Source organism: Hydractinia symbiolongicarpus, chromosome 14 (assembly GCF_029227915.1).
Source record: "Hydractinia symbiolongicarpus strain clone_291-10 chromosome 14, HSymV2.1, whole genome shotgun sequence".
Lineage (NCBI taxonomy): Eukaryota > Metazoa > Cnidaria > Hydrozoa > Anthoathecata > Hydractiniidae > Hydractinia > Hydractinia symbiolongicarpus.
The window spans coordinates 18,944,870-18,957,917 of NC_079888.1; the positions used below are offsets into that span (position 1 = coordinate 18,944,870).

The window sequence follows — 13,048 nt, forward strand, 5'->3', positions numbered from 1 at the left end:
AATGAATGGCGCCAAAAATATATTACAGCAGAAGGTCAGGGACGAGGGTCTTTCTTTTCACAAAATACCAGGGCTACGAAAAAAACTTGACAAAAATGCAGTGATTTCTTTGAAAAAGTCCGTGTTGTTATATTTCACAAATTGACAAAGGCCCTGTTTTGTTAAAATTAGTTTTAGCAGATCATTTTTTAACAAACAAAGAAATGAAGCGTGCAAGGCACATTGTCGTAGAGTAAAGTAGTGTTTAGAACACAAGTAGTTAAAGTAACTTTGTATTTGTTCAACCTGTTGTAGCTCGAAAGGAAACTTTAAGAGCTGAAACCTAATTGTACTAGAACACTGTTTAAATGATTTTTTACCAAGCTGAAAAAAAGTTTTTTTTGTTTTCAAGTAGGTGATGTTTGATGTTTTGAACGAAACACTGTTTGAACATCTTTTTGAACATTTTCAGCGATATTAGGGGTAAAATGTCAAAAACATATAAAAGTTTATGGTTTGATGATGGCTGTCCAAATCTGAAAAGTCGATATAAGTTTGTAATTTTTTTTTGTATTTTCGAGGGCGGTTTATCAGTAAATTCTTGGCTTATTCTTCTTTCTTATGTTGCTTCACAGCAACATAAGAAAGAAGATAATTTCATCTGTTTATTTTCTTTGTAATTTTTTAAGTGGCGTCGCGAAAAAAACTCGTTTCGTTGTTTTCCTGTTGTACATTATAAAAACCATTCTCGTTCTCAGAGTTTAAGGTTTATTTTTTAAAAAACAACTTAAGAAACCGGACAACCAGCGTTTCTTACGCAGAGTTATTACCAAAAGGTGTCGTTTTGGGCATTTGTAACTTAGACTAGGTAACATGGGATGCTTACCGACGAGTTTACAATTGTTATCATTCTTCAACAATCTCCATTTTCTTCAATTTCAGCGTAGGTTCTATATTGGAAAAAAAACTTTATCTAACATATTGTTGATAAAACACTGGAATCCGAAAAAACAGTGTCGAATTTTTTTACTTATAGAGGGATTTTCTTTTTCAGAAAGATCTAGAAAATACTACTACAATACCATAAACCGCAACAATAGCGCAAAATTGAGTTAAAATATATTCGGTTAGTTGCCACGGTTATCCGTTGCTAAACAAAATATAGGCAAAATATAAATTTTGCAGTTTGGTGCTTTTCTAAGCTAAAAACACTGATTAAATTGCTCGACTTCGAACACACTATCAGTAGTTCATTCATGTGCAGCATAATTTTTTAAGGTCTAATTATCTTTCATGGAAGTTGCGCGAGTTTTTAGCACGAAAGTTGGGCAATAACAGCCGCCTCGCGATGCTAGAGCATACCAAACCTCGTCCCTTTTTGAACTTTTAGCATAACACCTTTGAAGTCTTCGATTTACCTTCAATGCAGCTGAGGAATACCCAACATAAAATATACACATATAATATTCTGACCGGACAGCTCCTAGGCCTGTACCTTTTTTTAGATATGAGGATAAAACACTACAGGCCTTGTGATCAAAGTTGGACATAACTAGTTTTTTCTCTCTAAGGGTGGCCTGCAAACCAACGAAAAAGTTGGAAGTATGCTTCTTATTGGTTTCTTCTTTAGTGTAGTTTTGGAAAGTGAATTGTCGACAAACTTCACCCTCGTCCCCACGTTTTTTTTTTATCTCTTCCAGCTAGTCCCCAGGACCCTTTTCGCTTTTTTATATTGGGGACGGCGTGTGCGAAAAGCGAAAAGGGGTCTTTGTGATGAGGTTGGGCATACTATTAAATCCAACCTCATTTCCAGTACCTGTTGTCTCGTTCTTCGCCGTACCCAATAAAAAAGAGACAACAGATGCTTGGAACGACATTGTGTTAAGGCAGATTTCTGACTGTTTGTGCAACAGCATATTTATTATTCAAAGTGGGCTCTGTTGATGATCGTAACGCGTTAAGCATCAACCAAAGAGAAAGCTTTCCAAAAATGACATAAATGGTCGCTATAGGCTTGATGCTATTTCTGCGATTGGTTGCGAAAATGGCCCTATTGCACCATCTAAACGAAATAAAATCAACCCTAATTGCCACCATACACCTATGAAATTGTTATTTGTAAACAGGACAATGTAAAAATGTATTTTTTGAGGATCTCAGGAGAGCCTTCTTATCTGTTCTGTCCAGGTTCTGCAGAAACTTATAAAAAGGTGTGCAACTATGTAAATATTGAAAAAATTAGATCAAAACAAACAACCTTTTGTTACTGCTTGCACCATCCTCGTTTCCAGGGTTTGTTGCATGATGATAAAATCGCTAGCGCTTACTTGATGGCTCAAAAACGCAGAACTTCCAGGGACGAGGTTGTGCTTGCACTACACGCTGTAAGAAATATGTCATTGGAGGTAAAATAGCGAAGATATGAATGGTGTTTCAACAGCGGTTAACTGTAATGAATAAACAAAAGATAAAATTAAAAGAAAATCTGTCAGGAAAAAAACAGTTTATCTTCCACTGTTCCTCTGCTTTATGTTCATATAAAATAAAAAGCATGAGAAAGCATAGAAGACTAAAACAAACACACAGTTTTATCAATAGAAAGCAGTTTAATCCCTGAAGAAACATAGGAAATGAAAGTGGCGGACGCAAGACTGTGCGTTTGCACGCAAGGCACTTTAAAAGTGACCTCCCTACGTTATTTGTAAAATTCAATACTAACGCAGATAACTCAACCCCGTCGCAAAACATCCTCGTCGTCCTCCTCCTGATCATCTTTTCTCCTGCTCCTCCTCATTAGTTCAATTTTATCAGCTCTTAGTCATATGGCGTTTGTATTGAAACAGATTGGAATTATATGAATTGTTTGGGGCTTAGTGAAAGGAGGACGAGGGTGGTTTTTTAAGAGATAATAATAAATTTTAAAACGATATATCGATTCAAAATATGTAACGATTTTTAAATTCGCGTATGGTTGGAGACGAAATGATAATTGGTCATCATTCGTGATGAAATTTCGCGTGCACTAATTTTTGCAGACACCATAATCGCCGTATTTAGTGTGCATTTAATTTCGCCGAAACAAGGCTGCGGTATATTTGGAGTGGATTATTTTTACGGATAACCCTTTTTTAATCTTCGCGGTGAAACTTGGTCAGAAATAAAACAAAATTTAGCTTACAAACAGAAGTACTATAAATGTTTTTAAAACACACAAAAGCTTTTAACATATAAAGTTGTCAAAGGCATTGCCATCTTCAGTAACTAGTTCAAATTCTGATTCTGCAGAATCACCTTCGTCACGATCGTTGATATGTGGGGTATTTTGTGTTGGGTATTGCTCAGCTGCACTCCAGGTAAAACGAAGACTACAAAGGTGGTGTTTTGCTAAAAGTGAAGACGGTCTTAAAATTGCTGCTTTTGCAGATAAGTCAACTGCTACAATAAATAAATAAATAATAAACCGCTAAATACATCGTATGTAAGTAAAAAAATGGCACGATATGTTAAAATGAATTTCGATTACTCTGAAGGCACGGAATATTGATAATATGGCAATTTGAAAAATTAGCCTTCATGATGACTGTGATTTTTTCAATTGAATGACAACGTGTAACATCGTTCTTGATATTCTCTTCTTCAAGCTTATATTCTGATATACTGTTTCAATTCACTTGATTTAAAAATTATTTCCCCAACGATGTTAAAACTTAGTCGACAGTGTGAAGATATTGATAATAGATCAACCCACTACCCCCGGTTTTAAATCCTCAAGCTTCCCATTGACAAAATCATCGCTGAGTAGCAAAAAATTAGAGATGCACAAAATTTAGCGATAGCAAATATGAACAATCGTCAAGAAAACTGCAGACTTAAAAAGTGAGTTAAGGAAATACGATCTAGTCGCACGAGATAAATATACAGTTAACTCCCGGTTACTCGAACCTCCAAGGGACCAGAGAAAACAGTTCGACTTAACGAATGTTTGACTTGAGCGAAGATCCCGTTAATTCGAACTTAGACAAAAATGAGATATTAGTTCGAGTTAAGGCGATTTTTTCTTTAGACTCTATAAAATTTATAAATGTTACAATCTAGTAAGTTTTCATTAAAAGAAATTTCGTATGTTGGTTTGACTTAACCTTGTTGATAGTTCTTGTTCAACAACTCGACTTATTAGGCTGATGTGTTTGTGAACTGCTGTGTTTTCACTAAACAACATATACTCCCGGAGTAACTCCAAAGCTTGACCATAGTCGCAGGAAAAAGAATAGCTAGTCTGGATACAAGGGCCGTTCGGATTTGAAGGTCGTGTTCCATGATAATTTAGGGGGCCCGTGTAATATCAGTGCAAAACAAACCGCAGAGCTGACGGGAACTGTATTGGATCGTCGCGATGCATGGAGAAAACTGTTTTATTTATGGATGTACAATATCCAGATACACCCCTAACACTGCTATATTTGGACTCCCACGAGGTGATGATAGTTACAATTTCCAATGGAGGTCAAATCTTGTACATATTATAACAAAAGATCGAGTTATTGATGCTTTCTTGAGACAGCAAATTGAGAAGAGCCTCCATGTTTGCGAGCTACATTTTAAACAGAACAAAGTCAGAAAGCGTAAGTTACTTGCAGCCAACCCTTTCTTCATCTTCAGTATATAATGTAATAAGCAGGGATATGGAAAAGGCACATTTGTAGTATATACTTTTTAACTACTTTAATTTAGACACGAAGAGAACTACATTAGTACCTGGACAACTACCAACATTAAATCCACCTAAAAAAAGCATTCAATCTTCAATATCGATTACTGCGAAAATTGCATCCAAGTCTTCCCCACTCAAAAAGTCTTCCTGTCGTTCAGCCATCGTCACCGCAAATGTTTGCATTTAAATTATACGGCCCCCCTAATTTCAACCTCCGCGCTTAATGGTATGAGTAGGACGGCCCTTGTATCCAGACTATCCTTTTTCCTGTGACTATGGCTTGACGCACATCATAAGATTGCGGGCGAATTGGCTCATTTGAAACAGCATCATCTGTGTCTTCTTCTGCAGGATGTTCTTCATTAAAGACGCCTCATAAGATACATTACTATCAGTATTCATTTTTCGAACATTTATTCTCTACTGAGACAGTAAAAAGTTCGAGTTATCCGAAGAAATTAACTTAAGGGGGACCAAAAAATGGTTCGAGAAAACGAATGTTCGAGTTATCCGGGGTTCGAGTTAACGAGTAGTTTTTAAAAGGAAGTATTAGGAAATGTCCAAGGGACCGTAGAAAACAGTTCGAGCTAATAAAAATCCGAATACTCACTATTACGGCGCAAATTTTCCACTGTGAATTTTTTAACGCAATCATTAGTGTTGTTTTTGAAAAATATATATACACAAAAAGCATTTGACTGTTTTGTTTATAATAAATATAAATTCGCCACATATTTTTCTTTCTTTTTTGGCGTGAAATATTTGGCTGTAAACTTTTAAATGCATTCATTAGTGTATATTTTTAAAAATATATATACAAGAAACGATTCTGACTGTTTTGTTTTTAATGCTTTAAAGATTCAGTATTTTAAATTCGCCACCTAATTTTTTCTTTTTTGGCGCAGAATATTTGGCTGTAAACTTTTAACACAAACATTAGTTTTATTTTTCAAAAAAATTATCGGAGAAAGAATTTGATTGTTTTGTTTTTAATGCTTCATAGATTCAGTACTTTACTTCGCCACAATTTTTTTTCTCGTGGAAGTTAAAAAGATATTTCGCAGTTAAATCGTCATTTAAACTGCGCTCCTTAGAAATACGCTGGTTTCGCCTGACAAACGTGACCAGATCTCTCGCGTTACAGAGGAGGTAATTGTATCCATATCGACAGGTAACCAGTAAAACATAAAACCATGTTTCGGATATCTGATTATGTAAATATAAACTTCAGAAAAAATATAAAATATATAAACCAATATTTAAAAAAAAAAAAAAAAAAAATTATAACACTACACCAGACTTAGCTTCACTTTTCGTTGTTTCAATCATAGAATTCTGCGATTGGATTTTATGAAGATTATGATCGATTGACCACATGGCTGGTAAATACTTTGGTTGCATGTATTCTAAAAAGTGTCTCCTCCACAAGCGTACAAACTCTGGTAATTCCCCCTCTGAGATAACACTTCGGACGACTCTCTCGCCGTGAAGCCCTTGAAAATTGCGATTTTCAACTTTAACGTTAATCTCAACAGTTTTCTTAAGCAAATCTTCGGATAATACGTTCACATTATGGTAGCTTCTAACAACCTCCTCTAATTCATTTCTTCTCATCACGGGTATTTTAGAGCCACTGTGTAGGAGAGCTTTCGCGGCAGATCTCACTTTAGCCAACTGTGGATTATCCACGTACATCATGCGCTCCTTTGTGCCCATAGGAGCGTCGTATCTTTCGGCCAGTTCTTGTCGCATTTGTTCGTCAGATTGTTGCGCCATTCTGTAAAATATTAATAAAACGAAAAGTAAATACCGGCAGTAAATTCACAGGCCTTCATAAGGTAAATTTCCATTCAAGAATAAAATGAAACAGTAGGATCAAACAACTCTGTTTTCTGGAATCTGATTGGTTAAAAAAAAAGTTCCGTTACGACCGTTTCTATGTAAGCTGGAGGTGCAATCATTATATTTTTTTAAATACAGGACCGGAACAATATATATATACAAAATAAAAAATAATAGTCAATCAAATGAAACTACTTTTCTTGTTTCTTTCTTTTTTGTTTCTGAGTGCAAATTTTGCTTTATTTTTTGACTCTGTAATTTATAAACAGGGCATTTTTAAATCGAATCCGCATAAAAACATGTTTCTTTCAGGGGTGGATACGCAAGAGATAGCCAAGAAACAATTTTTTACAGTGCCTTAGTCAATAAAGTGTTACCAAATACAAATATTTACTCTGTTGGTATCAGTGGAAGAGGAAACGAGTTAGTTACGACCAAAAAACGCACCTATGGCAATCCAAACACATCAATAGAACATCATGCGACATGTGATCTTTAAAATCTTGCGGAAAGTATTTCCTGTAGTCGTGCGGGACGATCATCTTGCGCACAAAACTGTCGGTAGATCCACACACGACACATACGTTTTCTTTCACCGTCGTGTAGTAGTCAGCGTCGGGCATCGGTCGGCCAGACGGCTCAAACAGCAACCTTACTGTGAAGGGAGATTCGCACTCGATTTCCCCTGAAAGCAAACACATCATATATAAAAAACTATATGACAGGAATGGTATACCTTTGCTTACTGTGCTGCAAAATCCAGATTTTTCTCTAATTTCAGGTTGCAAAGTACTCCTTTTTTAACAAACATAGTGTAATTTCCTTTCCGATTTTGTATGCTTACAAGAAATCTTTTTTCAGCCACAAAATACGTCAATGTTGGCAACCTTGTATATGTAATGTTATGTTTTGCCAACAAAAGAAAAAAATTATTGATTTTCGATTTTACACAAGCAATCCTACCTAGTCCTTTGTGAAGGTACCAGCGTGCTTTGGATTCGTTTACCGTAGCCAGCACCTTTTTATCAGGTCCCAACAAAAAGCAATTTTCGTACAGCGGTTTACCACGGCACTGATGTTTGGAAACCTTTTGAACTCCAGCCTTAGTTGACATTGCCCGCGATGACATGCCGAGTTTTCCTTTGGCATTAACAGGTGGTCGGTATTTGTGATTGGTGTCTACTATGCCTTGACATAAGGAATAGGCGAGTTCAATTAACCAATCAGATGGCTTTGTGACATGGTAATTCTTAGGGAGAATTGGGTTAAGTTCGGTTAATTGATCGCTTGAGTGACAGTAGCAGTACAAATTTAATATTAGCTTTTCCCATGAGTCTCCGCCTGCCCATGTTTTAATGGTTTCCGTCTTCGTACTGAAAGAGTGCGGCAGCACGGAAACATTTTGTCGAGTAACTTTCCGTAGGAGTACAAGTGCGTAGAATATTTCCAGAGAAACAATGGCATCTTTTGCAGCATACAACACTTGCTGATTCGATAAAGATGCCGCTTCCCAATCGCCGCATCGGATGTGGTAATTTTTGTTTAATTTAATGTTCAATGCATTGGCTGAGAGTGATCGAAGACTTGTCCACTGGTAGCTGAAATAAAATATTGGTATGACTATGAGACATTGTGACTACGAGAATTTAGTATATACAACAGGTATAGCTATGCAGCAGACATAACTATGCAACAAATATACCTATGCAACCTACACAATGAACAATTTACTCACGGGTCATCACTGTCATGAAGCACTATATCTTCCTGAACAGGTAAGCACCTTTGTGCCAAGTTGCGAAGATCAACAAAACCATGGACATTTACGCCATGGTACAGTAATCTTCTAACATCTTCCTGTATAGCCACTCCAAACTTTAAAATTTTGCGATCTTCTAACAGCTTCCTGAGGCTATCTGGTATGGCTCCATTAGCATTTGATAACTGATAAAGCAAACAGTCATTTCCACAGGAGATTTGAATTAGAGCAACCCCATTCTTTTTAGATGAGTCCCATTCACAGTCAAGTCCAATAAAATTGACCTTATTTTCACCTACCATTCGTTTCTGTAGCAACTCATTGCACAACTGCACATCACTTACAACAAAAACTTTTACCTTCTCATAAACAGATTTGATGTGCGTTGCGATGTATTTACGATTTGTATCAAACTTTATTCGTTGTCTTTTTAAATGTGAATCATTTTTTAAGGGTAGTATTCGACGAGCTATTGGTAACACATAGCGAAAGAACATTTCTTTAAGCATGGAGCAAGTGGCAACAAGAACAAATCCTTCTGGGTATTCTGTGCTACTCCAGAAATACTCTTCATGATGAAGGGTCATGGTAAGCCATTCATACTTTTTTCTACACATGCAAAAGACCAATTAAATTTCTTCATAATGTATAATACATTTTACAGATAAAACAAGACAGTCAGGTGCATCAAATTAATTTATTTCCACAAATTTCTGAAAAATGTATGCTTTTGCTAAATATATATATTATGTGGTTTTGAAATAACTAATTTTAAAAAATATATATAAGAAGTGAACAAAGGTTAAAACTATACTTTACTACCAGAAACTGGGGGTTCAAAGCTAAAATTGCCTACCTATGTTAAATATTATATCCCAATTCTGAAAGTGGATATTCCACAAAACCAAGCATGGTTCCACGCTTGATTTTGGAAGAAATAACTTCTGTAATATTTTTTTCTACTTGTAGGCTTCAGCCAAAGAACCACAATCAACGTTTTTCAGGCACATTCAGCAAAATGTTATAACAATAACGATTGCTGCTTGTGGTCCTATCATTATCAAATTAAGCAAAAAAAGTTGCAAAAATTGTGCAGCAGAATCAAAATAGATTTGATACTCTTGCAAAGTTGTTTCAACACAAAATTTGCTGGCAAAAAAATCAATTTTATTTCTGTGTCTTCTTAAAACAACCGAGACAAGCATGGCCTTCTAAGAGAACCTTCATGAAAAAACAAACAATTGCGTGGATTTAATAAAGATAAATAAGAAGTACTGTGTAATGCAACAATCACATTAGTGGGGTACTTAATATCTATGAAACATTGCCAGCTACCCAAAATATAGTTCTATTCACTCACCTAAAGGCCAAAACGCTCTCAATTAATACAGGAAACACTACAGTAAGTCCATTCATTGTAAATGTTTTAAAATTATGGTTTTCAGATCATCTATGTGGCAATGAGTTATTTTGCAGTCATGTATACACTAAGTAAAATTTGGATAGTCACTCTTGTACCACTTAAAAGACTATTACTTGTCAAATGTACGAAAATGTCCTGGGACAAAAATTTTCCATATAAACACAAAGTGATTTTTAGTATAATTATTAATGAGAGTGGCAAATGTCCTCTCCTGGCAATCGTACCATCTCCTACAGCCCCTAACTGGGTTTGCACATTTATATATTAGGCACTTGCATGTGAAATTTTTTTAAGTTCCATACCTCTTAGAGCCTTACATATTGCGAATTACTTGAAACTTTCCCAAAAATTTATACGAAATCCTTATAATCAGGAAAATATAATAACTTTCATCAGGAATATCCTTGCTGTATAAATTTGGAAACAATGAAGTATAACATGCTGTATAACTTTTAAAACAACACAAGCATATTTTGAATAACTTTCTAAACAGCACATGAAAAGTTTTTGCTGCAAAACTTTTATAAACAAGTTTTTAGCCTTGCCTGTATTTTATATAATTTCACTAGAACAGCTATATAGTTGTTTTTATAAATCAAAACAAGGGTTCAAATTTATTCAAATAAGTTTTTTTGGTAAGACAAATTATATTTTTTTCCTTCGTAACAAAAAAATATTAATTAAACTGTATGCATAAAGCCAAAATACGGGGAAAATATGGTTGTCATAATACATTAAAGAATTAAAAATTGCATGCCTTCATGGCACCATAGATTAGTGGTTATAGCTCTCGTACTCTGTGCAGGAGACCGGGGTTCGATTCCTCTTGATGGCGATTCAACATAGGCAAGTGAATGTTACCACAGTGTAATGTTAACCCAAGCCATATGAGGGAAATTGGGGAGATGGCACACTGTGTGGGCTGTTGGATGTTGCCAGGAGTTGTCTAGTAGAGCGCGCGCCCTACTAATTGGGTCTACGTAAGTCAAAATGAGCATTAAATACTCTAGGACCCTCCATCTAAGCCATGGCCCCTTCTGAGAAATAATAGACAGGGTATATCCCTCGATATTTGTGAGGCTAGCCATGTAAAATATGCACATACATCTATCCATCTATGTCAATCTACAAAGGAGCATAAATAGTTAATTTGGCCTAGGTGGTCTTTCTTTTCTTGCCTGTTGGGATGTGTGCATATGTACAGAACTTTGTAAACGTTTTTAACTCATTTCTAAACCAATTTCTGTGTGACGTATATAGATGTTTTGATTTCATTTTCAGAACAATAGGCATGTGCGCACTTTTGTGTAGGTAAAAAAGCAGGACTTCCACATGGTAAAATGATTATTAACGCTGATTATAAATTTTTTTGGGTAGCATAAGATTTAAGAGGAGCTGGAATTAAATTTTACCTAAATTCTTCTAAAAGATTTTACTAATTTTGAGCGAATATTTCTTTAAGGATACGGTAACCCCTTTCAGAGTCATTTTTTTTAAAAAAAATATTTTTTCTAATTTTGATTCTTTGGCATATTTTCCTGATATGTTTAAAAAAAGAATCAAAAATATTTATTGTTAAGAGGGATAAAATGGGAAAAAATCCTTTTTATCTTTTTAGTTTTCAATAGTGTGCTCAAAGTTTGAAATTCCTCAAATATATTTAATCTGTATAACAATTAAAGAGAGTTTTGCAGAACGAATAAAAAAATTGCATCTCTACATATAACATAGGAAACATTCACACTTTAATAATCGATACAAATTTATTATTATTTATCATCTATACCTTTAGAAGTTATTTCTTTATTTTTTTCGTTTTTATCCTGTTATGTTATGTTATCCTGTTCTCTGTTCAACAATAACTAGACCTATAGTTCTACGAAAACACTATACCTTTAATTTTAAATAAAATATTCATGAGTTATTAATTATTCATAATGTTTAAGTGAGTGTAACCATGATTCTTGTAGGTAAAACAAATCTCTTAGATTTGCTTTTTCTCGAAATAAATTTTTTAGTTGTAACGGTATACATTTTTGTTAAACACTACCCTCCATCTTGCCGATATTGTACGAAAACAAGTTTGTTGCAACAATTATATCTTTGGCTACAAAACTTTGCTTTTTCTAATGCAGAAAGTAAGTAAATATCGAGTTATTGATCTATCGTGCTTAAAAATAGATAAATCAGTCATAAAACACCTACTGTAACACAAAATATGCTATATTTTTGGAACCACGTGTTGTTTTGAGTAAAAAAGCAAAGTTTTTTAGAGCTGAATAAGAGCTTTAGAATCATATTTTTTTCAATGAACAAAAATTTTACTGAGCGGAGTGTTTGACAAAATGAACTGGGAGGGTGAATTTTCGTATATAATTTTTTATCTCCTTTTTGGATTTTTTTTATGGAAATATTATTTCATCACTCTAGAGATAATTTATTTGGCTTTCAGAATATATATATTTGCTAGGGTTAATATAGTGAACAGAGAAGATATTTTAAATATGCTGAGTATGTGCCTCAGGGGGTTACCGTATCCTTAATGGATGGATTTCCTTGATTATTATTGTCTGTTGTTTTTATTTTTTGCCTACAGAAATGCTTGCGCATGTGCAAAAAACCAAAAACTTTTTAACTTTTGTAAACATTTGCAAGTCATCTATCTATTAAAAGTTTTTCAATGTAGGGTAGGGGATTTTAGCTAGCTTAGCTATAGTAAAAGTCTGCAACATAAGTTGGAACAGTACCTGATAGAAATTGATTAGTTATCATGTATGTTGGTAATTAAAAACTATTCATTAAATTGCCTTTGACTAGCATGCGTTTTTCTTCAACACCATCGTGTTTGGCTAGATTTTTTTTTCCTGCAACATACGTATATACAAAAATAAAGAAGGTGCCACAGAATCTCCCCCTAACCTTCTTTGCAGTTAGAGAGCCATATGCAAATTATTGCGGTATGAATATTAAAAAACAAAGGTCAAAGGAAAGGCAAGGAAATCAACAAAACTGCAAAAATAATCTGTTTAGCATGCGTGCTTAGATAGTGTCAAATAAAACATGCACGAAGTTTAAACTTTGCTGGGGGTCCAAACAGGCGCGGGAGAAAACAGACATCCTCGTCCCCAGGGTCTTGTGACCCCTGAGCCGTTATTACGGAGTAGCCAACAATGACCCTGGAACAGGCTGGTCATGTGATTGCCTTTGACTGGCATGCGTGAAGGTCGGCCAAAAATATGCACACAGCAGATGATATGTTTTTTCAATATCAGGTTTCTTGTGGTAGGTTAACATAGCTCGTAGAAGGCGTCTGTGTCTAACTGTGTCCAGTGTT

At 35.0% G+C, this 13,048-nt stretch overlaps 1 protein-coding gene across 1 annotated transcript; it reads right to left on the minus strand.

Moving 5' to 3' along the window:
* Positions 1–5,886: 5,886 nt before the first annotated feature.
* On the minus strand, positions 5,887–9,051 carry LOC130625894 (exonuclease 3'-5' domain-containing protein 2-like). The gene is made up of 4 exons (XM_057441020.1): positions 8,268–9,051; positions 7,496–8,130; positions 6,980–7,217; positions 5,887–6,467 (listed from the first exon to the last, which is right to left on the minus strand). Exons 1-4 carry the CDS (start codon positions 8,906–8,908, stop codon positions 5,972–5,974), a joined length of 2,010 nt encoding a protein of 669 aa, XP_057297003.1. The 5' UTR covers positions 8,909–9,051; the 3' UTR covers positions 5,887–5,971.
* Between the last annotated feature and the right edge of the window lie 3,997 nt (positions 9,052–13,048).

What these genes read in the sequence shown, in the direction of transcription:
- LOC130625894 (XM_057441020.1), bottom strand. Translation starts at nt 8,908, where the DNA reads ATGTGTAGAAAAAAGTATGAATGGCTTACCATGACCCTTCATCATGAA. An exon ending in CTTCATGACAGTGATGACCC is followed by an intron (nt 8,131 to 8,267) that starts GTGAGTAAATTG and finishes ATTTTATTTCAG; the next exon opens with CTACCAGTGGACAAGTCTTC. An exon ending in ATGTGTTTGGATTGCCATAG is followed by an intron (nt 6,468 to 6,979) that starts GTGCGTTTTTTG and finishes AATATTTTACAG; the next exon opens with AATGGCGCAACAATCTGACG.